The following is a 25472-nucleotide window of genomic DNA, read 5'->3' as shown; positions in this document are numbered from 1 at the left end:
GAGTGCCTGGCCCGGGGCTCCTGGGGGGACCGGCTCCGGCCCGGCAGGCCTCCTGGGGCCCACGCCAGCCTGCACTGCTCGCCCGCCGTGGGCTCGATCCCGGCGCGGGGCCACCATGGAGCTGGGCAGCTGCTTCAAGACCTACGAGGACTTCAAGGAGTGCTTCAGCGCCTACAAGAAGGAGACCCGGTGCTCCTTCATCCTCAGGGACTGCGTCTCGGTCCGCTTCCACAACCTCAACCACGGCACCCGCATCCGCGAGGACATCCTGTAAGGGCGGGGCTCGGGCGGGGCCGGAGGCCGGGGCAGGGGCCGGGCGCACCCCCCGGAGGGCCGCCTGGTGGAGGAGGAGGAGGAGGAGGATTGGAGGAGGAGGAGGAGGAGGAGGAGGAGGAGGGAGCGCACTGGGGCCCCCGGTCCCCGAGCATCCCCCTGGCACGGTTTGAGCACCTGCAGGGGAGCCTCGCGAGACGATGGCAAGAGCCTCCCCGTGGCACCGCGTTTTCACCACCCACTTCATCTTCACCACCTTTGCTCCCATCGCTCTTCCGACTGTCGTAATAACTACGATTTGTTGCTTTTTCTGTTGGTGTTGGTGTTTTTTTGGAGTTTTTTTTTTCTCCCCTTCCCACACACCTGCAGTATCCCTTCACAAAGCATGGCCTTCGCAAACGATTGGGGGGAAGGTGGGGGAGAAAAAAAAAGATCTAGGCAGGAATTTCATCTTCATCAGGCTCATCTGAAAGCAGTAGCACCGTCAATTGCTGACTCTCCTTCATTCATTTTGTAAATGGTTCCCCGAGATGAGCAACCGTTTTCCAAAATAATTCTTCCGTCTCCTCTTTTCCATGTCCCAGGCAGCAGTGCTCTCTCCTCTGAGCATGCTTTACCCCCATCCCTCGGGCTGTGTGGAAAAGTATAGCTAAATGTCATTTTTCCTGTTTGGCAGGCAGAGGAAGGGCTGGGCAGGCAGAAGCCAACAGGAGGGTTGACAATTCAAGTGCTGGGCCTGAGAGATAGTACAGCGGGTAGGGCATTTGCCTTAAATGTGGCTGATCCAGGTTCAATCCCCGGCATCGCAGGTTTGATCCCTGGCATCCCATATGGTCCCCCAAGCACTGCCAGGGGTAATTCCTGAGTGCAGAGCTAGGATAACCCAAGCATTCGCCAGGTATGACCCAAAAAGAAAAAAAAATTCAAGTGCTTTCAAGACGTTGGTGAAACAACCCCTTGTCAGTGAGCTTTACTTTTCCTTTTACTGGAAGAAAAGGAATTTTGAGATAAGCTTAAGACCAGGCCTTTGAGCCTGGGGCCACCCAGGCCCCCCCGTACCCCAGCTCTGAACCCTCACCCCACTCCTCCGTGACTGCCTGTGAAAATGAGGTCCACTCTTGACAGAGTTGGGGGCAGGCGTCAGAAATGCAGGCCCTCTCTGAAGTTGTGTACCTTTCAGAAACTGAAAATCAGCACACATTTGAACACACATCGCTTGGGGGCGCCTCTGAGTCCAAGTGTCACCTCAGGGTAGGTTGTTTGGCCGGAGATTCTCACGCAGGGAGGCAGGCTTTCTGTTCTTTATACTCTGCTGACACCGGTGCTGTGCTGAGCACAGATCCCAAAGAGGAGCCAGTCCCCAGATCTGCCCTCATGCTGCTTCAAACTGGCCACTGGGGGCCAGACCCCTAGTCCCGACAGCAGGACCCTTGCCTTGCACGTGGCAGACCCAGGTTTAACCCCCACCACCACATGTGATCCCCCTGAGCCCTCCATGAGTGATCCTTGAGCACTGCCAGGTGTGGCCCCAAAACCAAAAATAAGCAAATAAATTGGCATAGAGTTGCACCCAGATAAATCGACTAATTAATGCCTTGAAAGAGAAGTCAGGGGGCTGGAGCAATAGCACAGCGGGTAGGGCATTTGCCTTGCACGCAGCCAACCCAGGTTCGATTCCCAGCATCCCATAGGGTCCCCTGAGCACTGCCGGGGTGATTCCTGAGTGCAGAGCCAGGAGTAACCCCTGTGCATTGCCGGGTGTGACCCCCCCCAAAAAAGAAAGAGAAATTGGGGGCCAGAGAGGCAGGAGTGGGGTGAAGGTGCTTTTCTTGCATGTGGACACCCCCAGTTCAATCTCCAGCACTGTATAAGTCCCCTAAGCACCACCAGGAATGATTCCTGAGCACAGCCAGGAGTAAACCCTGAGCACCACTGGCTGAAACTCATAAAAGAGAGAGAAGAAAGAGAGAGAGAGAGAGAGAGAGAGAGAGAGAGAGAGAGCAAAAGGAGCAAATACTTGAGAACAGGGGGCAAAGTTTAATGCCAGAAACAATGTTTTATTTCCCAGGAATGCTTACAAAGGATCAGAGCTGGAGGTCAGTGGTAAATTAATTACCTTGGGAGGGCAGGGAAGTTTGACCCCGAGGTGTGTGCAGTGCAATGCAGAAGTGTGACAGCAGGGGGCATGTTGGAGAAACGGGAAACGGTCCCATGGTGTCCCGTGTCCCCCGCCCCCCCCCCCCCCATGCTCTGCTTAGCTGGCGCTGAAGGCAGTTTTGCGGTCACAGTCCCAGACCGCTAAAGGTCTTTAGGTACCACTGTGAGGTGTTTGGATCTTATCTTAAGCTGGTAACATCTTTCTAAGCAGCAAGGATAAAGAATAACTAAGCCGGGCTGGAGCAACAGCACAGCAGGTAGGGCGTTTGTCTTGCACACAGCCGACCCGGGTTCGATTCCCAGCATCCCATAGGGTCTCCCGAGCACCATCAGGAGTAATTCCTGAGTGCAGAGTGCAGAGTCAGGAGTAACCCCTGTGCACCGCTGGGTGTGATGCAAAAAAAAAAAATTGTTAAAAAGAATAACTAATCAAAAAGGAATGCAGGCTTGGGAACTGCCAACCAACTGTCTGGGTCAGATAAGACAGGAGCTCCCACTGCCCTTGGGCCAAAGTCCAGGGCGCTCCCCTGGCTCTCCTGCCCATCGTCCGGCTCACACACACCCCTTCGTGTTGCACAATGTGCCCCACCCCCTCTGCCCCACTTAGCACTCTATCGCACCCCACCCAGCCCCAACTTCCTGGCCCTGGCCACTGACGGTGGCCTGGCCCATCCTCAGCTCAGTCTCCCCGAACACCAGTCTCTGCCTCTCTCATCTCTACCAGAATGCGTCCCCTCCACTTCCTTGAGTTCCCTTTCAAGGGGCCGGAGAGAGTACAGCCGGGCAGGCGCTTGCCCTGCATGCAGCCGACCCAGGTTTGATGCTCGGCACCCCGTCTGGTCCTGTCGAGCCCCACTAGGAGTGATCCCCAAGTTCAGAGTCAGAAGGAAGTCCTGAGCACAGCCAGGTGTGACCTAAATTCCCCCAATGCACAAAAAAATAACATCGTTTCTATATGCAAAGATTTTTAGGCCAAACCGAAGCAATGATATATAAGAAGTAATGATATAGTGGTTTAAAAGAGACATGTTTTTATACATAGCTTATATTCCTGTGCAGGCCGAGGTTATTCTTGAGCTCTGGGTTAACTTCCCCCATAGTTGCCCTTCCTTCAGATCCCAGCGTATCTTCTAGGTAACCTGAAGATTCGGCTCCTGACTTCCCTGCCTTCTGACAGCCTGTCCCAGCTCCCTTTACATTGGTGATGAGAAAACGGGCTGGAGCGATAGTACAGTGGGGAGGGCGTTTGCCTTGCATGTGGCTGACCTGGGTTCGATTCTCAGCATCCCATATGGTCTCCTGAGCACTTCCAGGAGTAATTCCTGAGTGGATGAGCCAGGAGTAACCCCTGTGCATCGCCGGGTATGACCCAAAAAGAAAAAAAATTGACAGGTTTTCCACTGATAGAGGTATAGGTACATGGGTATATAAACATGGTTTGGTAGATATTGATAGATAGAGCTTTATGTGGCTAGCTATGTGTAGTTATGTAATGAATTATTTTTAAAATAACTAAGTGTCTATGGGGCCGGAACTATAGTACACTTGTCTTGTATGTGTCCAACCCAGGTTCAATCCCTGCTCTCCTGCCCCAAACTCCTCCAGGAGTCTCGATCCTTGAGTGCAGAGCCAGGAGTAAGCCCTGAGCACCACTCAGTGTGGCCCCCAAACCGAAAGATAGTGTCCAAATTTCAATGCTCCTGAGGGCCAGCAAGTACAGCGGGTAGAGCACTTGCCTTGCATGTGGCAGACCCTGGTTTAATCCCCAGCATCCCATATGGTCCCCTAAGCCCATCAGGAGTGATCCCTGAGTGCAGAGCTAAGAGTAATCCCTGAGCATTGCCAGGTTTGTGTCCCCCCAAAAAGGGGGGAAATGTTCCTTCCACCTGGCTATTTATACTGATTTCAGTTCTGGGCTGGAGCGATAGCACAGCGGGTAGGGCGTTTCCCTAGCGTGCAGCCGGCCTGGCTGAGCCGGGTTCGATTCCTCCGCCCCTCTCGGGAAGCCCAGCAAGCTACCAAGAGTATCTCGCCCGCGCGGCAAAGCCTGGCAAGCTACCCGTGATGTATTCAATATGCCAAACACAGTAACAACAAGTCTCACAATGGAGATATTACTGGGCCTGCTCGAGCAAATCGATGAACAACAAGAGGACAGTGCTACAGTGCTACAGTTCTGGGAATGCTCAGGGGTCATGCCTGGTCATGCCCGGGGACCACGTAGGCTCCTAGGCATTGAGCCAGAGTTGATGACATGCAAGGCAGGTGCCTTCCCCACTGAACGATCTCTCCAGCCCCTCACTTCCTCCTTTGGGTGAGGTTAATTTGTTTTCAGTCATTGTTTACAGAAAACTTGTTTCTTGCAACTGCGTAGGTAGAATGTTGGCACCCCTTACCCTCTTGGAGCCTCTCTCTGTAGTCAGGGAAACAAACATTAAAATAATCACAGAAAGAACTAATTAAAGTAGGAGGAGAGATATAGTACAGAGAAGAGGGTGTTGACCTTGTACACAGCCAACCTGGGTTCAATTCCTGACACCCCAGATGGTCTCTCAAGCCCACCAGCATGGTTGCCTGAGCATCGCCAGGCGTGGCCCCCAAACAAACCGAAGCAAAGAATAGAAGGGAGAGGGACTGAGAGATAGTAGGGGCTCTTGCAGATGCTACGTGGCTGACTCTGGCTCAACTGATTCCCAGCACGCACTATGGTCCCCTGAGAACCACCGGGAGTGACCCTTGATCACAGAGTCAGGAGTAAGCCCTGATCATAGCTGGGTATGGCCGATACAGCCTCGCCACCCTGAAAAGCAGCGGGCCAGTTCTTGAGACTAAAGCAGAAACACATTGAGGATAACTTTAGGGAGTTGGGGTGGGTGGTGCTCAGTGGCTGACCTCTGGGCTTAGTGAGAGAAGATCCAGGCTCCCCACCCTACAAAGCTGACGGTTGATTTTGAGGGTTTTTGGGGGGTTGTTTTTTTTATTTATTTTTTTTTGCTTTTTGGGTTTTTTGTTTGTTTGTTTGGTTTTTGGTGGGTTTTTTGCTTTTGGGGTCACACCCAGCGATGCTCAGGGATACTCCTGGCTCTACACTCAGGAATTACTCCTGGCATTGCTTGCAGGACCATATGGGATACCGGGGATTGAACCCGGGTTCACCACGTGCAAGGCTAATGCCCTACCCGCTGTACTATCACTCTAGCCCCTGGTGGCAGGGGGGTGTTGAGTTTTTATTTTTTGGTCACACCCAGAAATGCTCAAGGGTCACTCCTGGTTCTGTACTCAGGAATTACTCCTGGTGGTACTCAGGGAACCATATGGGATGCCGGGGATCAAACCCAGGTCAATTGCATGCAAGGCAAATGCCCTATCTGCTGTAATATTGCTCTGGCCCCTGATAGTTGGTTTTGTAAGCATATCACCACAGTCCAGGAACGTGACTCCACAGTAGAGGAGATGAGCATCTGCACATGAGGTCCGGGGTTCGACTCGCAGTCCTTCGGGCGGGGGGGGGAGGAAGATGGAAGTTTTAGAGAACGACACTAAAAGCCCCAGAAGCGTGTCTTGTGCTCCAGGATGTTAATCAAGATTTGTTTTGTTTGCTTGGTTTTGGGTTGGGGGCTTACTTCTAGCTCTCTGCTCAGGAATCACTCCTGGCAAGGCTCAGGGGACACTATAGGTCACCAGGGACAGGCCACATACAAGGCGAGCCCCTTACCTGCTATTGTCTCTTCGACTCTCTGTCGGGATTAATGATCATACTTGTGGTTTCAGCACCATGTCTATTATGCGAACAATTCCAGGGCCAGCTGACGTTGTGTTCCTGGAACATGATGGTTACCCTGGTGCTGTTGATGAAAGCAAACTTTTTTTTTTTGGTTATTTGGGTTTTTTTTTTGTCTTTTGTTTTTGGGCCACACACTGTGATGCTCAGGGCATACTGGGCATACTCCTGGCTCTGCACTCAAGAATCATTCCTAGGGGGCTGGAGCGATAACACAGCAGGTGTGGCGTTTGCCTTGCATGCAGCTGACCTGGGTTCGATTCCCAGCATCCCATATGGTCTCCCAAGCACCGCCAGGAGTAATTCTTGAGTGCATGACCCAGGAGTAACTCCTGTGCGATGTTGGGTGTTACCCAAAAAGAAAAAAAAAAGAAGAATCATTCCTAATGAGACTTGGGGGACCATAAGGGGTTCTGGGAATCCAACCCAGGTCAGCCATGTGCAAATCAAGTGCCCGACCATCTGTACTGCCACTCCAGCCCGACAAAGGCAGGCTCTCGGGTTAGTCTGGGTAACTTAGCAAAGGTGGGTGTTTTGTGTCTCCATTAAATTAGTTAATATAGGAGCCCACATCACAGCAGGTAGCCTTGCATTGTGACCAACCTGAGTTCAATCCCCGGCACCACATAAGGTTTCCTGAGTGTAGAGCCAGGAGTAAACTCTGAGACCCTCCAGGTGAGGGCCCCCTCCCCGCCAAAAAAGTTAATGAAAACATATAAAGAGTTAAATATGTAAAGATAATTTAAACATGTAAAAAAATGTAAATATGTAAAGAGCTTCTTATGATGCCTCGTTTGTGAAAAATATTCCCTAAATATCAACTATAATTATGCAGATGGAAAATTAGCTGGGAAAAGTTTATGTTAAGAGGAAACTAATTTGGGGCCAGAGTGATATTACAGCTGGTAGGTAATATCCTTGCACACAGCCAACCCAGGTTTAGTCCCTGGCATCCCATATGATCCCCCAAGCACTCAAAGGAGTGATTCCTGAGTGCAGAGCCAGGAGTAACCCCTGAGCATTGCCGGTGTGACTCCCAGACTCCCCCCCCACCCCACCCGCCAACACAGAGACACAAGGAGAAGACTAATAGTGTATGCCTCTCTGCTTTAGTTGAGATGCAGTTTTCTTCGCATTGGGTCCAGAGAGACGTACTGTAGGGGATTGGGTGTCTGCCTTGCAGGTAGTGAGCCCTGGCCAGGCCAGGGTACCCCCTTCCAGAACAGGTCTCAGTAAAAAGAGGTCTTTACTTTTGGAAAGCTGCTTCTCGGCAACTGCTCTTTGAGGGACAGGGAGGCCATGTTAAATGGGACAGGACAGTCAAGGCTTGGCAGAGTGAGTGATTTAAGAAATCTGAAACTGGGGGCTGGAGTGATAGCACAGCAGGTAGGGCATTTGCCTTGCACGTGGCTGACCCAGGTTCGATTCCCAGCATCCCGTAGGGTCCCCTGAGCACTGCCAAGGGTAATTCCTGAGTGCAGAGCCAGGAGGAACCCCTGTACATTGCCGGGTGTGACCCAAAAGAAAAAAAAAACCTGCTGAAGGACACATTTCTCAGCATGTCGCCCCGAGGTTTGGCAGCCCATGACGTACGTGTAAGAAAGCACTTGGGTGTTAGAATCGAAGGTCAGACCGAGCCTGTTTCAGGACCAACGCTGTCTGTCTTATTCTTGTCAGTCATCACTTTTCTCCCCCCGTGTCATGTGTTATACTGCAGAGTGGTTATACCGAACCGCTTCTCTGGCTGTGGCTTTTCTGTTTGGGTCTGGGAGAACCACACCCCGCAGTGCTTAGGGCCTTCTCCCGGCTTGGTGCTCAGGTGTTGCTAATGGGGGTGGGCGTTATTCCTGGAACTCCTGCCTGTCGCAGTTAAGCACTGACTTGTAAGAGCTTTCTCATACTCAGTTGCTCGTCTGTTCACTCAACGAGCTTCTGGTAAGAGGTCAAATATTTACCCCAGGGCCCAGACCCGGTGCAGATAAGCACATGGTGTGTCCATCCTGGGGGACAAAAGCTGACTGAGCCAGCGAAGGAGGAAGTGAATTCCTCAGCGGGCCCAAGCGTTTAGCTGGGAAGAGTTGGTTGCGGATTGGGGTGTTGTGTCACACAGGATGGCCCTGGGGCATGAGTTGGACACTTGGTGGGTGCAGGGCACACTGGCCTTTTGTTTGGGGCCACCCCTGGGTACTTTTGGAGAGGTATTCATGGCAGTGCGCCAGAGGCTATTCCCGGTGGTGATGGGGATCAGACCCCCCAGCTCCAAATGTGCTTCCGCCTCTCCAGCCTGCTCCCTGGCCGACCTTTCTGAATGATACAGGCTTCAAAGGCCGAGTACTGCTCTCGAGTAACCGCAGTGAGGTGGGGAAACTGTTTGTAGGAGATAACTTAGCAGAATCGTCCTGTTCTCCACCACTGATAGGCATACCTCTGGGGTCAGGTGAAGTGACTTTTTGTTTTGTTTGCGGCCATACTTGGCAGTGCTCAGGGCTCACTCCTGGCTCTCTGCTCAGGGAACGTTATGGGTTGCTGGGGATTAAACCCGGGTTGGCTACAGACGAAGCCAATGTAGTACCCTACCCGCTGTGCTATCACTTTTGGGGGTATGTTTTTGCTTTCGGGCCACACCCAGCAATGCTCAGGAAATACTCCCAGCTCTGCATTCAGTACTCCTGGCGGTACTCGGGGGATCCTTTGGGATGCCGGGGATCAAACCTGGGCCAGTCACATGCAAGGCAAGCGCCCTCCCCTCTGTAGTATCTCTGGTCCTCTACCTCCCTCTTTGGTCCTTGAAGTGACTTTAATAATAAGATATATTTTGGTACGTATGTTAGGTCCCTAGCCCAAAGGGCGTGCACGTGATTTTCACCTCCGGAGGGTTCAGCTCTTCCAGGTCTTCTCCCGGCGCCGGATTTTCCAGAACAGATGAGGCCTCCAGAACAGACAGACGAGGACCCGAGGAAACCCTATGTCCCCCCAAGTCCTCCCAGTCAGGGTTGGCCACTTCCCTGCCGCGGTCCAGAACAGACGAGGCCTCCAGAACAGACAGACGAGGACCCGAGGAAACCCTATGTCCCCCCAAGTCCTCACAGGGTTAGCTACTTCCCTGCCGCGGTCCAGAAGGGGACACTGTCCCCCCACAGAACAGACGGAATATTCCCCAGAAATTTTTTTTTTTTTTTTTTTTTAAGGCCTTTTCAAAACCCGCTCTCTGGGCCCGTTTGCCGTCGGGAGATCTCACTGGGGCCTCCAAATGTTAGGGCGCAGATCGTGATCTCCCTTTAACGACAAAGAGACTCCAGAGACTGCAAACAGCAAGCAAGGTTTATTGTAAGACTGGCTAGCCAGGGTCAAGCCGCCTACACAGGCACGCAGGTCAGTTAGGTGAGGCAAGACCCCGAACTTCTTCAAAGGGGATCTTATATAGGCCTTCACTGGCCGTTACAGCAAAGCCCGCGCATTTCATAGCCAATAGATTTGTAACAACATATGCTTTCTTAACCAATCCATGTAGAAGTACATCACTCCTTAGCCTATAGATTCAAAGACCAGCATTTACGTACATAGGCATTGTGACTAGTGGGCATCAGGTAACTTGGACATTTGGTTATCACCTTGCTTCCTCTGATTCTCAGCCCTGCATTCCGGAGGTGGATAAGGGAAGAGTTCTTAAGGGAGGTAACAGATAAGGAGGACAGGAAAGGGAGAGTTACTAATTTATAGAGTTTTAACTCTGGAATCTCCCTCAGGGTCCCTAGGGACCTAACACGTATAGGTAAAAGTCCTTACTCAAGTAAAGAAAGTGAACTGATTTAAAGAAATCCTTTTGAAAATAATAGGACAAACACGCTGTGGGTGACTTAGACAGGACTAAAGGTGGTTTCCTTTAAATCTTTCTGGGAGGGGCTGGAGCGATAGCACAACAGTTAGGGCGTTTGCCTTGCACACGGTTGACCCAGGTTCGATTCCCAGCATCCCATATGGCCCCCTGAGCATTGCCAGGAGTAATTCCTGAGTGCATGAGCCAGGAGGAACCCCTGAGCATCACCGGGTGTGACCCAAAAAGCAAAAAAAATTAAAAAAATCTTTCTGGGAAAAGCCAGTAGAATGGTTAAAAGCGAGCCCTCTCCTGCCAGACAGATAGGGCTACCCTAGAACTTAGGCAAGATTTTGAACCTCTGTGACAATTTCAGAATCTGTAAAGTGAAGAGGATGTGGTGAAGATTAAATACAAAATTTCTTTTTTTTTAGTATCAGTAATCCTGATACTTAAGGATTACTCCTGGCTCTGCACTCAGGAATTACTCCTGACAGTGTCTGGGGGACCCTATGGGATGCCAGCGATCGAACCCGGGTCAGCCGCTTACAAGGCAAACGCCCTCCCTGCTGTCTGTACTATTGCTCCTGCCCAGTAAATTCTTGTTGAAGCCCTCCCTATAGTACACAGAAGTGGGAGTTTCCCTGAGAATCACAGAAATGTCTTTCCTGAAATGACCGGAGTCCAATCAACAGGGGTCCTATGATTTTGTTGCGAACAGTGTTTATGGGATGCTCCCAGAACAGTGCTCAGGGGTTTCTCCCAGCAGTGCTGGGGGTGTTGGAAATCTATCCTGGGCCTCCTACATGGGATGCATGTGCTCCAGCCTACTGACCTCTCTCTCCGGCCCCAAGATCCATGATTTTATGCCCCGCTCATATTTTTATTATTATTTTTTAATATCTTTTTTATTTGTTTGTTGAATCACCGTGAGAACAGTAACAAAGCCTTTCAGTTCAAGTCTCGGTCGGTCATACAATGATCAAACACCCGTCCCTTCACCAGTGCACATTTTCCACTACCAAGAACCCCAGTATACTCCCCTCCCACTCACCTCCCACATGTGTGGCAGATTTCCACTTTATTCTCTCTCTCTACATTGATCACATTCAATATTACGACAAAAGACCCACCACTATTATTTGGAATTTTCCCCAACATTCAGACCTGCCACAAAGACATCATTAGAAAATTTGTTTTCGAATGTTGATTATGAAGAGCATATGATGTCATGTGGCCACAATAGCGGCCACGCGAATTTGGAGTTCAAATATTTTAGTAAAAAGCCTAGAGGAAATACTGCCAGAAGCCCCTGGGTTCCGAGATTAGTATGTGTGCCTCTGGGTTCATGGTCGGTCAGAAGCCGGAGGAGGCATTTGAGGGTGGCAACCCGGAGTATTGTCATGGCGAGGACCACTCATATTTTTATAGATGGCTGTTGTTTTTCTTTCTGTTACACTTTTTTGGGGGAGTTTGCTATTATGGCAGTCCATAGAGCATTCTCATGTCTCTCCTCTTAAATTAAATCCCTACTTGGTTTAAGAGCTACCTGTGTTTGAATTTGGGGGAGGATGCACATATAGTTCAGATGCGGTGCTAAAGACTTTGACAGGTATCGTCTTATTTAATTATCCTTTTGAACCAGGCTTTAGGATCCACGTTTTCATTTTCCGGCTACTGATGATCACACACGTATGTGTAGGAAAACAAAAGTCATAATATAAAAATCTTGCTAATGAACCAGCCACTTAAAAAAATTAGCCACTCCTTAGTCACACCTTCCTGCTTCTCCTTCCCAGCCCGGTCTGCAGTTTTTGGCAGCAGCTCCTGTCTAATGAGCAGATGCGGTCAGCATCGAACAATACGATACAAATGAGGCAGATTGCAAACCGGAGTTACTCATCTCCCCAGAGCTATCGGACTAGTCAGGCCCCTGGAAGTCATGATAACGAGCCCCTTACATCACTCTGGTCAGTCACAGCTAACGAGTAGAGAAGGAACAGCCACCGGGGTGATGATATGACAGGATCTTAGAAAACAGAATTTTTTTATAATTAAAAGCAGGATTTTAAATATAGCAAATAATTAAATATGACTCTTGGGAAACTTGATAAAGCCCAAGACTATTTTGGGGGGTGTGTGTGTGTGTATGTGTGTATATTTGTATATTTGTGTGTTTGTGTGTATGCATTTGTGTATGTTTATGTGTATATATGGTTTGTATGTGTTTGTGTGGATGTGTGTTTATGTGTATATGTGTTTGTGTGCATATGTGTATATATGGTTTGTGTGTGTTTGTGTGTGTATGTGTTTATATGTATATGTGTTTGTGTGTATATGTGTGCGTCTATGTGTATACGTGTTTGTGTGTATATGTGTGTTTATATATGTTTGTGTGTTGTGTGTATATGTGTGTTGATGTGCTTGCGTGTGTGTTTGCATGCTTGTGTGTGTGGTTTTTTTTTTTTTTTTGCTTTTTGGGTCACACCCAGCAATGCACAGGGGTTACTCCTGGCTTTGCACTCAAGAGTTGCTCCTGGCGGTGCTCAGGGGACCATATGGGATACTGGGAATCGAACCCGGGTCGGCCGTATGCAAGGCAAACGCCCTACCCACTGTGCTATCTCTCCAGCCCCTCGTGTATGTGTTTTGAGGGTGTAGGGGGAGGGAGATGTGCCCAGGGCCTCAGACATGCCAGGCCTTGCTTTAACACTGAGGTAGTTGCATGGCTGACTCAGCCCAGGAATATTCTGGTGAAACTGACCTTGCTGAATTCCTATTGCAAAAAATGAGACAGAAATAAAGTATCATACTGTTTGGGGAAATTATAATTGGAAAAAAACAACAGCTGATGCTTCAGCCCTTGCTTTTTCTAAGAATCGTCATTGTCACATAGTCACTGCTCTCACCTACATTTTGTTAAATGTAATATTAACGTCATTGCTTTAGTCTCCTTCTCAAGATCAGGTTCCACTCTTGAGAGGAGGGAGGGTCGGGTCAATACCAGGCAGTGCTCAGGGCTTCTTCACGGCTCTATGCTCAGGGGTCACTCCGGGCAGGGCTTGGGGGACCATCTGGGATCAAACCGGGTCAGTTGTGTGCAAGGCAAATGCCCCAAGCCCCATCCTTTGTACAACATCTTTTGTACAACATCCTTTGTACAACAGCTCTGGCTGTTCCAATATTTTTCTTGCCACGACTTACTATGAGATGTTTTGGAGGGAATGTAATTGGCTGCAATTAGTGGAAAACCCTGACTGAAAAGGACTTTTTTTTACTGAGATGCACATGCTGAGCCTTTGAAAACGGTGCTTGCTACAGGGCTTCTTGCCCTTCCCTCTACCCCACCCCACCCCCCCCTCCCTGCCGTGCTCAGGACTCAGGGGGTCTTCAGGAGGACTCCCCATTCGCATACAGACAGCAGGCCCTGCCGGAAGCTGCCTTTCCCCGAGACCCCCCACCCCCAGGCTGCTTTGCCATGCCCAGTGACAGGGATGGCGGCTGAGGCACTTGGCTGCGTGGGAGGGAAGTAGCAACCTGAAGGGAACTGACCTTTTAGGAAAAAAAGAAAGAATTAAGGAAGCTGGGGCTGTGACTCACCAGTCAAGCACCTGTCTCCTTTGTGTGAGCCCAGAAGTTCAAAAAAAGTGGAGGTGTGGGGGGGGGAGGGCATTACTGGATGTCGGGAAAGATTCCGGTACAGCCTGTAAGTAAATTTACCTTGGGCCAGAGAGATAGTACAGCGGGGAGGGTGTTTGCCTTGCACGCACCTGACCCAGGTTCGATTCCCAGCATCCCATATGGTCCCCCGAGCACCGCCAGGAGTAATGCCTGAGTGCAGAACCAGGAGGAACCCCTGAGCATTGCCAGGTGTGACCCACCCCACCCCCCAAAAAAAGGTGAATTTACCTTTTCAAGGGTAGGGAGGGCCTGGTGCTGAGTGGGAGCTACTCAGTGTCGCTCCTCCCAGTGATGCTAGGGCACAAACCCAGCCCTCGAGGGGCCAGAGAGATAGTACAGCAGGGAGGGCGCTTGCCTTGCACGTAGCCGACCGCCAACCGGGCTCTCCGTCCCCCGAGTCCCTTAGGAGTGAGCTCTGGGTGCAGAGCCAGGGATAAGCGCTGAGCCGGGTGTGGCCCAAAGACAAAACAAACGAACAAAAACACCCCAGTCCTGAACGCCCAGCAGACACAGCAGCCCACTGAACCATCTCTCCGGCCCTGAATGAATTCACTGTTCGAGGCGCTGATTTTTCTTGGATCAGAGGCTGATTATTCAGAGCCTGGTGCTCTTGGGATTGACGCGTGGGCCAGGGAAGTAGCTCAGCAGGAGCGACGCCTGGAGTGGGAGACCTGAGATGCGATTGCAACGCTGCCTCCCCATAAAAAAGTAAAAAGGCTGACACAGGTTTGATCCCCAGCATCCCCTATGGTCCCCCGAGCACCACGAGGAGTCATTCCTGAGCACAGAGTCCGGAGTAACCCCTGTGCATCGCCAGGTGTGACCCAAAAAGAAAAAAAAAAAAAAAGAAATGGGAGACTTAGAAGAAATAAAGCGATTTCTCCAGGTTCACATAACTACCCAGTGTAGAGCTGTGATTTATTTGTTTGCTTGTTTGTTTATTTGGAGGCCACATTTAGGGCTTATTCTGGCTCTGCTCACAGATATCTCCGAGGGGAGCTCAGGGGACTTAACCCCGGTCAGCAGTGAGCAAGGCAAGGGTCTTACCCCCCCCCCACCTCTCTCTCTGTCCCCTAACAATCTTTTCTTTCCCTTTTTATTTTTTTTTAATGGGGGGAGTAAGAAGTTGGGCCACACGCAGCTGTGCTCAAGGTTTACTCCTGGTTTTGTGCTCAGGAATCATTGCCGGTGGTGTCAGGGATCGAACCCATGTCTGTCCTCCCGTTGTTCAATTTGCTCGAGTGGACCCAGTAACGTCTCCATCGTGAGACTTGTTGTTACTGTGTTTGGCATATCGAATACGTCACGGGGGGCTTGCCAGGCTTTGCCGTGCAGGTGGGATACTCTCGGTAGCTTGCCGGGCTCTCCGAGAGGGGCGGAGGAATTGAACCCGGCTCAGCTGGGCTGGCTGTGCAAGGCAAATGCCCTACCGCTGTGCTGTCAGCTATGTGAAAGGTCCACTATCTCTCTTATCTTATCTTACCTTATCTCTCAGGCCCACTAGAGCTAGAATTTTTTTTTCTTGTTGGGTCACACCCAGTGATGTTCGGGGTTCCTCCTGGCTCTGCACTCAGGAATTACTCCTGCGGTGCTCGGGGGGACCCTGTGGGATGCTGGGGATCGAACCTGGGTTGGCCTCGTGCAAGGCAAATGCCCTACCTGCTGTGCTATTGCTCCAGCCTCTAGAGCTAGAATTTTAACTCATCTTTTTGACACTGAATTCTTGTTCCTAAAGTGCTGATTTATCTAAATCGGTATCTTAACTATTAAAGTCCATTTTTAAAAAAAATTTTTTTTGGCTTTTTGGGTCACACCTGGTGATTGCACAGGGATTACTCCTGGCTCGTGCACTCAGAAACTACTCCTGGCAGTGCTCAGGGGACCATATGGGATGCTGGGAATCGAACCCGGGTTGGCCGCGTGCAAGGCAAATGCCCTACCCGCTGTGCTATTGCTCCAGCCCTTAAAGTCCTTTTTCATGGACCAGACAGCTCCGCTATCTGTGTGCTGGAGGTCTGGGTTCGATCCTTGGTACAGTTACATGGTTCCCTGAGCAGAGGAAGGTGTGACCCCCAAGCCAATCAAAAATGTATTAATTAAACAAAATTTTACCTTTGCAAGGTTACTCTTTAAGGCTTATCTACGGAGGTGGCAGTGTTTGGGCCACACCTGGAAGTGCTTGATAGCAAGGCCAGCTGCAATCAAGGCAAGCCCATGTGCTTTGTCGCTAGGATTTTTTTTTCATTTATATACATTTTATTTTCATAAAAGTAGTTCACAATAGTTCACTCCAGATAATATTCAAACACCAATCCCACCACCGAACCCCTTCACACCGCAATAAAAGGGAGGTGTGTGAAAGTCGTTGCATTTCATTCTGGAGTTGTTTAAGCCCATAGACAAGAGAATACAAGCAAGTATGTTAAAACCAAACAAATTTGTGCAACTTTTGATACGTGAGATAGAATGTAAGAGGTCGCAGGGCCACTCATTCCAGGAAATTCTGCGTTCTCTTCCGGGAGCACTATTTTATAGTCTCTGGCTCTCAACCATTGATGAGATTACATGGCACCAGGGGCAGTTTGTGGGTGTGACCGCCAAGCTACTGGAAAACTGGGGGCCTCGAGGGAGGAGGCCCAGTTCCCATCCAAACGGGCTTGGAGAGCTCAGTCACGGACACCCGCATACATGGATTTTTCTGCTGGTCCCATCTTGGGTGAGGCTCATCCCTGCTTGGGTGAGGCTTGTTCCAGCTTGTTGAGAGTGGCCTTGAGCATGGCAGTGGTTGGGTTCTGGAGGTTTTCAGCTGCTGGAGTTCTGCTTGGGTAGGGGAGGGAAACTCAAACTGCCCCCCTCTGAGGTGCCCCGGTGAAGACAGCAGGCATGGGAGTAGGATTTAATTTTTTTTTTAATTTTTATTAGTGAAACACCATGAGGTACCATTGTAGACTTACAAATTTTTGTACTTAGGTTTCAGTTTTACAATGATCGAGTACCCATCCCTCCACCAGTGCCCATTCTCCACCACCACTGATCCCAGTATCCCTCCCACCCCCATCCTCCCCATCCCACCCTGCCTCTGTGGCAGGGCACTCCCTTTTGTTCTCTCTCTCCTTTTGGGTGCTGTGGTTTGCAAAAGAGGCCTTGAGCGGCAATCATATTCAGTCTATAGTCTACTTTCAGCATCATCTCCCATCCTGGGAGGATCCTCCCAACACCCTTTATTTGGTGCTCCCTTCTCTATCTGAGCTGCCTTTTCCCCTCACGTGTGCGGATGGTCTCCAAGCCATGAAGTAAACCTCCTGGTACTTATCTCAGCTATTCTTGGGTGAGGATTTAATTTTTGATGCTACCATCACTGTTCAGCTAGCCAGAGATCAATCCCAACATTGCATGTGGTCTCCCGAGCACCGCCAGGTGTGGCCCAAAGCCCCCAACCCCCAGTTTTTTTTTTCTTTTTGGGTCACACCCAGCGATGCTCAGGGGTTACTCCTGTGGCTCATGCACTCAGGAATTACTCCTGGTGGTGCTCAGGGGACCATATGGGATGCTGGGAATCGAACCCGGGTTGGCCATGTTGGCTGCGTGCAAGGCAAACGCCCTACCTGCTGTGCTATCTATCGCTCCAGCCCCCCAGTTTTTTTTTTAAGATAAAAAGTGAATTCTATTCACGACCCAAGGTGCAGTTTAGACACAAAACAAATATTTTGTTGGGTTTGGGGGCCACACCCAGCATTGAGGGAGGCCAGAGGGTGCTCCCAAAGGTGCTGAAGGGACCGTGCAGTGCTGGAGACCAAACCCAGTACTTCCACCTGCAGCACATGCATGCCAGCCCTGTGAGCATCCCCCGCCCCTCGCCCTGCGGCATCCCCTGCATCTTTACTGGCCATCTGTATAATAACCTCTCTGCTCATCAGACTTCCGGCGCAGACGGTTTTATTGGTCTCTGTAGCCCTCTGAAGAACAAGTGCGGCGTTTGGTACATCGTACCACTTAGTCAGTGTTTGTCTGGGGTTTTAGGGTTTGACTCCTGGCTGCTCAGGGATCCCTCCTGCAGTGCTCAAGGGATCCTGTGTAGTGCTGGGATCAGACCCTGGTCTGCCACGTGCAAGCAAGCGTCCTTACCTCCAGTGCGCTTACCTTCTCTGGCACTGAGTGTTTGAAATCAACCAAAGGACTTGCCCAAAGTAATATTTAGTAAGAGTTATAGTGTCGGGGCTAGAGTGAAGGCAAGCGTCCTGACCTTGGTTTGATCCCGGCACCCCATATGGTGCCCTGAGCACCGCCAGGGAGTGATCCCTGAGTGCAGAGCCAGGAGTGAGCCCTGAGCACTGCTGGGTGTGGGAAAAAAAACAAACCCACATTTTTTAAATGTGAACGATAGGGCCAGAGTAATAGTATAGAAGGTAGGTACTTGCCTTGCACGTGGCCAACCCAGGTTGGATCCCTGGCATCCCACATGGTTTGCTAAATTTGCCAGAATAGATAGATCCCTGAGTGCAGAGCCAGGACAAAGTCCTGAGTACCACTGGATGTAGCCCAAAAACAAACTGAAAGACAAAAAAGAAAATGTGAATGACAATAGAACCCATTTCCTTTTATAAGAAGTCACACGTAGGGCGTGGCATATAATATAGCATGGCAAATACCAGCTCTTGAAATATGTATTAGAGGTTAAGAACTTTATTATTGTTATTACTTTTTGGAATTGGGGCCGCACCCAGAAGTGCTCAAGGCTTACTCCTAGCTCTGCACACAGGATTCTTTCCTGATGGGCTCGGGAGACCCTGTGGAATGCCAGGGATCAAATCTGGGTCAGCGGCATACAAGACAAGTACAAGACAAGTGCCCTACCCACTGCACTCTCTCTGGCCCTGGTAAGAAAGAACTGAAGAAAACTGTTAACACACTGAACTTGAGCCTGGAGAAGGAAGGAAGGAGAATGAACATGAATGCCCCCAGGATGGTGAGGGGGAGGGCCAGGTTGAGAGGAGGGCCCAGAGGGCTGGAGTCACCTGCTTTACTTTTTCCCTTGAGTGGGGTGGGGCATTACCCTGGGAGTAGCCCCTCTCTCACCACCACTGGGTGTGACTCTCCCCTACCTCCCCCCCTCCAAAAAAAAAAATCTGAAGCTTATAAACAATGTTGTCCTTTCTCTCCAGAGATGCAGAACCAGGAAGGGAAGACTTTTTTTTTTTTCTTTTTGGGCCACACCCAGCAATGCTCAGAGGTTACTCCTGGCTCTGCACTCAGGAATTACTCCTAACGGTGCTCAGGGGACCATATGGGATGCTGGGAATCGAACCCAGGTTGGCTGTGTGCAAGGCAAACGCCCTACCGCTGCGCTATCGCTTCAGCCCCAGGAAGAGAGACTTTCACCACTCTTAATACTCCCACCATTTCTTCCTTGACCAGCTTGAAAAAGTCAATATATTGATGTAAAGTCAATAGAATTTGGTGACCGCAAAGCTACACCAAAATGCTGAGTCAGCACCAGGGCATGGGGGAAGCTGGCTGGCCTGAGATGAAGGCGCCTGTGGTCCAGAAGGATGAGTAAGTCCCGTGATGAAGGCAAACGGGAAGGGCATCCCAGGCATAGACAAAACTGAGCAAAGGCATGGACGTGAGATGCAGTAGAGTGAACTGCGAAACAGTTCCCCTTGCCAGGGCCCTCAAAATGAGGTAAGAAAGTGGCCGCTAAGGCTGGCAAGAGAGAGGCTAAAGTGATAGCACAGTGGGTAGGGCGTTTGCATGTGGCCTTGCACGTGGCCAACCCAGGTTCGATTCCCAGCATCCCATATGGTCCCCTGAGCACCGCCAGGAGTAATTTCTGAGTGCAGAGCCAAGAGTAACCCCTGTGTATCACTGGGTATGGCCCAAAAAGAAAAAAAAAAGGCTGGCAAGGGGGGGGAGTCCCCCCACCAACACTCTTCATTGGCCCTGCGTGGCCACCCCAGTCCCTTCCTAGTCCCGAGCTAGGGATAGCGCTGCCACTCAGCTCTGCACACTGCAGGTGCCGGAATGTTAGGCCCGTGCCCGTCACCCTGTTATTGCTTCTCTAAACTTGCACCATAGGTGGGCAAACAGGACCAGCAGGTTAGGGTGTTTAGACAAGCACTGGGGAGGTATCCGGGCTAAAAAAATTTCCCTCTCCCCTGCTCTTTGAGTTGGAAGGTTCCCAGAGGTGGTGTGACTGTCCCACCCACCCGCTGGTCCGTGAATCACCCGTCCAGTGCTGCTTTGATGAGCACCTGCTGGGAGCACAGTGTTGTGTCAGGGGCTTGGGACACCCTGGCGACTGTCCGCCTCTCAAAGACTGGCTGGAAAGGCCCTGAGCAAACGCCCACGGAATATTCCAAGGGATGACATGCCTCACAGGTAGGAGGCCCTGGGTTGGATCCCCAGCACCTCCCCTGTGAGAACATTCCAGAACACGGGACCTGGTCTCCAGCATCAGTGAGAGATTCAGCCAGGCTCTGGGCTAAATATTCTCCCAGTGGGTTATTTCATCCTCACCACAACCCGCATCAACGGGTCTCATTTCACGATGAGGAAACGCACCTGGGCGTGACCAGACCAGTCTGGCCAACCTTGAGGGGAGGGCCTAGGCCGAGGTGTGTGTGGTCAGCCACCAGCTGTTTAACCAGCGATACAGCCGCCCAGAGAATCTGCCAGATCTTTTTTTTCATCATTTATTTATTTATTTATTAAGCTTTTTGGGTTACATCCAGCGATGCTCAGGGGCTACTCCTGGCTCTGCACTCAGGAATTACTCCTGGCGGTGCTCAGGGGACCATATGGGATGCTGGGAATCGAACCCGGGTCGGCCGCATGCAAGGCAAACGCCCTACCCACTGTGCTATCTCTCCAGCCCGTTTTATCTTTTGTGGGAGGTGGGGGATGACTCAGGAATGACTCCTGGGGCTGGAGAGACAGTACAGCGTGTAATGGACTTGCCTTGCATGCATCTGCCCCAAGTTCGATCCCCACCATCCCATGAGGTCCCCTAAACAAAACCAGGAGTAATTCTGGAGTGCAGAGTGGGAGTAATCCCTGAGCATCACCAGGTGTGGCCCCAAAACCAACAAAAAGGAGGGGAGGCAGGGGAGGATTGCTCCTGGAGTGCTCAGGGGTTACTCCTGGTTCTCTCACTCAGGATTCACTCCCACTGGTGCTCAGGGGGCCATATGGGATGCCAGGGATCAAACCTTGGTCATGCACATGCAAGGCTATCTCTCCAGCCCAATTTCATCCTTTTTATTTTTGTCAGTAAAATCCAGGCTCAAACCCAAGGCTTCGTGAATGCCCAGCGTTCGCCCTACCACTGAGCTCCACCCTCGGTCCTTAGGCCTTTTAGTTTAGGTAAATGGTATCGATCCAGAGAAAGGAAAATGACGGTGACTTGAGCACATTAATGGCTTCTTGGAGAAGGAGACACCTGATTTGGGCCTTGCGGTTTGTGCTGAATAGGGAACGGGGAGAAAAAGAACATTTAATGGCACTTCCTGGAATCCCCACAGGCAGCCTGGGATGACAAAGCTAGCAGCAGGCAGACCTGGCAAGCCAGAGCGTTTCTGACTTTCTCATTTGCAGCAGGGCTGGGGTGGGGGTGGAGCCTTTGCCCATGCAATGTGTGTGCTCTGGCTGGGAAAACAGTCCCTCATGCAGGGGGCTGACCTGGGCTTCCTGCAATCTCCGCAGCCAGCCTGGATTTGACCCCTGGCAGCCTATAGGACCCCCTGAGCCTCACCAGGAGTGACCCCAGAACACAGAGCCTGAAATAAGCCCTGAGCACCCCTGGGTGTGGCCCCCAAACAAAAAAGTGTTTTTGTTTGTTTGTTTTTGCTTTTTGGGTCACACCCGGAGATGCACAGGGGTTCTTCCTGGCTCTGCACTCAGGAATCTCTCCTGGCGGTAGCTCCGGGGACCATATGGGATGCTGGGAATCGAACCCAGGTTGGCTGGGTGCAAGGCAAATGCTCTACCCTCTGTACTATCGCTCCAGCCCCCCAAAAGTGTTTTTTTAAAGACCCCCATCATTGGGGTCTTTAAAATAGGGGCGAGGGGGCTGGTCCAATAGTACAGTGGGGAGGGCATTTGCCTTGCACATGGCTGACCCGGGTTCAAACCCCGGCATTGCATATGGTCCTCCAAGCACTTCCGGGAGTGATTCCTGAGTGCAGAGCCAGAGGTAACCCCTGAGCATCGCCAGGTGTGACCCCCCCACCCCAAATCACTATCACGTTTCATTGTCATCCCCTTGATCGTCAAATTACTCAAGTGGGTGCCTGTAACGTCTCTATTCCTCCCAGCCCTGAGATTTTAGTAGCCTCTTCTTACTTGTCTTTTCCCCACAATTGGAGGCTCTTTTGGGGTCAGGAGAATGAGACCTATTGTCATTACTGTATTTGGCATATCGAATATTCCACAGGGAGCTTGCCAGCCTCTGCCCGTGCAGGCGGGATACTCTTGGTGGCTTGCCGGGCTCTCTAAGAGGTCTATATTTATATATTTTTCTCTATGATTTGTTGCCTACTGTCTGAACCCCATCAGATATGGTGTAGTAATAGTGGAAAATGGGTAGAAAGTGTCTTATAATGTGTCACATAGCTGCAAAGCGGCCCGGAGAGCGGCCTGAATAAAGCATGATAGTGGTTGGGTAGTGGAGGTTGGCTGCCGGGGCTGGGTCCCTTGGGGCAGGGAGGGCTCTCACCCACCCCACAGCAAGGCACGAGTTCTGGTGGCATGCCCCCCCAAATAATAATAATAATAATAAAATAGGAGTGAAGTGATGGCAAGGCAAGTAGGGCATTTGCCTTGTATGTGGCTGACCCAGTTCAGCACCCTGTGTGGTCCCCCAATCACCATCAGGAGTGATCCTCGAACTCAAAGCCAGGATTAAGCCTTGAGTACAGCCGGGTGGGTCCCCCTAAAAAAAATAAATAAATAAATAAAATAGGGAGTATCACACTGCTGCTCTGCCATCTCATTAACTGTGTTCTCTTGGATCTCGCCCCCGATGGAACTGTCGGCAGCCACAGAGAAAGAGTGAAAAGAGTTGGGGGTTGGGTACAAATGGAGGGGAGTTTCCACTGGAGAGAGGGGGTCTTTGAGATGGAGACGGGAATGCCCGGCCTCCCTGCCTCCTCTCTGCCCCCCAGGAAACTACCGTGAGCCCCCTCGCCCCCCCCCAGGACCTTGTCTTGTAAGAAAGGGCGGTCAGCACCTTCTTTCTCACTGTCGCCTCTGCCTTCCCAGATACGTGCAGGTGAAATTTGTCTGTATTCGGAGCCAGTCAAACAGGAAGAGACGATCCGAGGCGGACATGTGCCCCGCGTACTTGCTCCTGCAGTACAACGAGATGCTGGACAGACTGTTCATCACGGAACTCAACACCCAGCACGTCCACCCCTGCTCCAAAACCCCGTGGCCGCGGGGAGACGACCCCAGCAAATCGCCAACGCCCTTGTGCCTGCAGAAAGCCCAGCCCGCGCAGCCCCCCGCCAAGAAGGACCTCAACCCGGTGGAGCAGCCCCCCGCCCCGGCCGCCCTCGGCCTCGAGGAGGCCCAGAGCCCCTCCAAGCCGGAGCAGGAGGGCGTCATCCCCGCCGACCTGGCCAAGATCGCCAAAGTGATGAAGAACTTCCTCCAGGGGGACGAGGGCTCCAGGGCTTCCCTCAGCATCGGCAACAGCCAGGACCTGGACCGGCTCAGCTTCCAGAGCAGCAGGATGGGCGACCTGTTCTCGCGCTTCCCTGAGAACCTGCTGCTGCACCGGGTGGAGAACACCCCGGGCCACACCCTCTACGCCTTCCTGGTGGAGAACCGGGAGCGCGAGAGCCGCGTGGTGCACTTTGCCGTGCTCCAGGCGGAGACCGCCTCCTCCACGGCCAAGATGCTGAGCATCTTCACGGAGTTCAACGCCGACTGGCCCAAGGTCAAGGTGGTCTTCGTGGACCCGTCCTTCCCCCACCGGGCCGCCCTGAAGGAGGTCTTCCCGGCCGCCCGCATCCTCCTCTCCATCTACCACACCACCCGCCTCCTGGAGAAGAAGCTGCACCGCAGCTCCGTGGACCTGCACTTCAAGCGGCTGATGAAGGAGGCGCTCCGGGAGGCCGTGTTCGCCACGTCCGACATCACCCTGCAGAACCTCCGCCAGATGTCCAAGGCCGTCCTGGACGAGGAGCTCTTCGGCTTCCTGCAGGCCCACTGGTTCTCCTGCGAGCTGCTATGGTACATGCACGTCAGGAAGGGCCTGCACGCGTGCAACACCTACATGGACAGCCTCGACGTCGTCACCAGCAAGGTGTCGAGCCTCTTCCGAGAACAGCAGTCCCTGACGGACTGCATCCTCCGCTTCGTGGACTACGTCGACTTCTTCAACACCAAAGGCGTGAAGCACCTGCCCACCGGCCCTCCCAAGCTAAAGAGATCCCGGCCCGCGGGGGCACCGCCCAAGTCCAAGAAGGCGCTGGGCTCCTGCGGAGGCCGCCCGAACCCCGTGGGAGAGACACCGCCGGAGCCGGAGCCGCCGGGGCCACAGCCCGACCCGCAGGGGCCCCAGCCGGAGCCGCCGGCCCGGCAGCAGCCCTTCCAGCAGGGCATGCTGGACACCTTGCACGAGAGCGGCTCCGAACTGGCCTATAAGCTGTGCCGCAACGAGTGGGAGGTGGTGCAGAACTCCACCCACCTGGTGGACCTGGCGGGCCCCTCCGTGGCCGTGCAGCTGCTGGAGGACTCGCAGCAGGTGGGCAGAGACGGCCGGAGCTGCAGCTGCTCCTTCCAGCGGGGCTACCACCTGCCCTGCCGCCACGTCCTGGCCCTGCTGCACACCAGCCAGCAGCCCGTGGGCGAAGCCATGGTGTGCCGGCGATGGCAGAAGCGATACCAACACCTCCTCGGGCCCCATGGGGAGCTCCGGGCCCCGGTGGTGTCCCCAAACCTGGGCCGGCCCGAGAAGGAGGAGGGCTGCAGTGACGTGATCCTCGACCTGAGCAGGGAGCTGGCCAACCTGCTCATGCAGAGCGAGGGCCGGGAGCTGGAGGAGCGATGCTCCACCCTGCGCAAGATCCTGGACATCTGGGCGGACCGCTGCCAGCCGCCCGAGCCCGCGCAGCAGCCAGGGGACTTCAAGGACGTGGGCCGCCTCCCCTTCCTCTGGGGAAAGCAGGAGGAAGGGGAGGGGCTCGGAGCCCTGGTTCACCACTGAAGCGTCGTCGGGCAGGTGGCTGGCGCCTTGGACCACCCGCCCCTCTCGCCAGGGAACTCTGGGGGCTGAGAGTGGGGCAGGGACATTGGCGGGGGATGGAGGGGGGGGTCAGCATTTTAAAGGCTGTCTTCCCTGATAGGGCCGGGAAGGCTGTTCCAACATGCAGAGGAGGAACCCCATCGTGTGTGCGCCCCGAGCCCTCTGCTCTCCTCTGCGCTGCCTTTGGTATTCTTGTGGCACCTCATTCGTTGTTCAACGCCAAAGCGATCTCCATGCTGAAGGGTCATCCCATCCCCCACCCCCCTCCCTGACTCCTAAGATCAGATCCTCCGTGTGGCCGAGACGAACCTCTGAACCAGGAGAGGGTGAGACGCGACAGACCTCGTGGGAGGGATTGTTTTCAGGGATAAAGGGAAGGCGGATGATCCGTAAGTGTTGCTGCTCTTATACAAAGAATCTGTGTTATTTATACCTATTTTTATTCCTATTCAATAAAAGTGGTTTGGTTTTAAATGAAACCAAAGAAGCAGGAGGAGAATGTGTGCTGATTGAACAAG

The 25472-nt window shown here is 52.2% G+C and overlaps 2 protein-coding genes across 2 annotated transcripts in view; both read left to right on the top strand.

The window, feature by feature from the left end:
* The first annotated feature begins 115 nt into the window (after positions 1 to 115).
* Positions 116 to 24915, top strand: ZSWIM3 (zinc finger SWIM-type containing 3). Its single transcript, XM_056121471.1, has 2 exons — positions 116 to 270; positions 22965 to 24915. The coding sequence occupies exons 1-2, from the start codon at positions 116 to 118 to the stop codon at positions 24913 to 24915; spliced, it is 2106 nt and encodes a 701-aa protein (XP_055977446.1).
* The window catches only part of ZSWIM1 (zinc finger SWIM-type containing 1), a 30972-nt gene continuing 5670 nt past the window's right edge, over positions 171 to 25472 (top strand). The window contains exon 1 of the mRNA XM_056121227.1: positions 171 to 270. The gene's annotated coding sequence lies outside the window, so the exon portion shown is untranslated. The remainder of the gene's footprint in view (positions 271 to 25472) is intronic.

This window comes from Sorex fumeus, unplaced genomic scaffold (assembly GCF_029834395.1).
Source record: "Sorex fumeus unplaced genomic scaffold, SorFum_2.1 ptg000044l, whole genome shotgun sequence".
In the NCBI taxonomy this organism is placed as follows: domain Eukaryota; kingdom Metazoa; phylum Chordata; class Mammalia; order Eulipotyphla; family Soricidae; genus Sorex; species Sorex fumeus.
This window is presented reverse-complemented; position numbering and strand designations above follow the sequence as displayed.

Bases quoted from the DNA above. Each gene is read 5' to 3' on its own strand.
- ZSWIM3 (XM_056121471.1), top strand. From the start codon at position 116: ATGGAGCTGGGCAGCTGCTTCAAGACCTACGAGGACTTCAAGGAGTGC. The intron at 271-22,964 runs GTAAGGGCGGGG...CTGCCTTCCCAG, and splicing joins CGCATCCGCGAGGACATCCT to ATACGTGCAGGTGAAATTTG.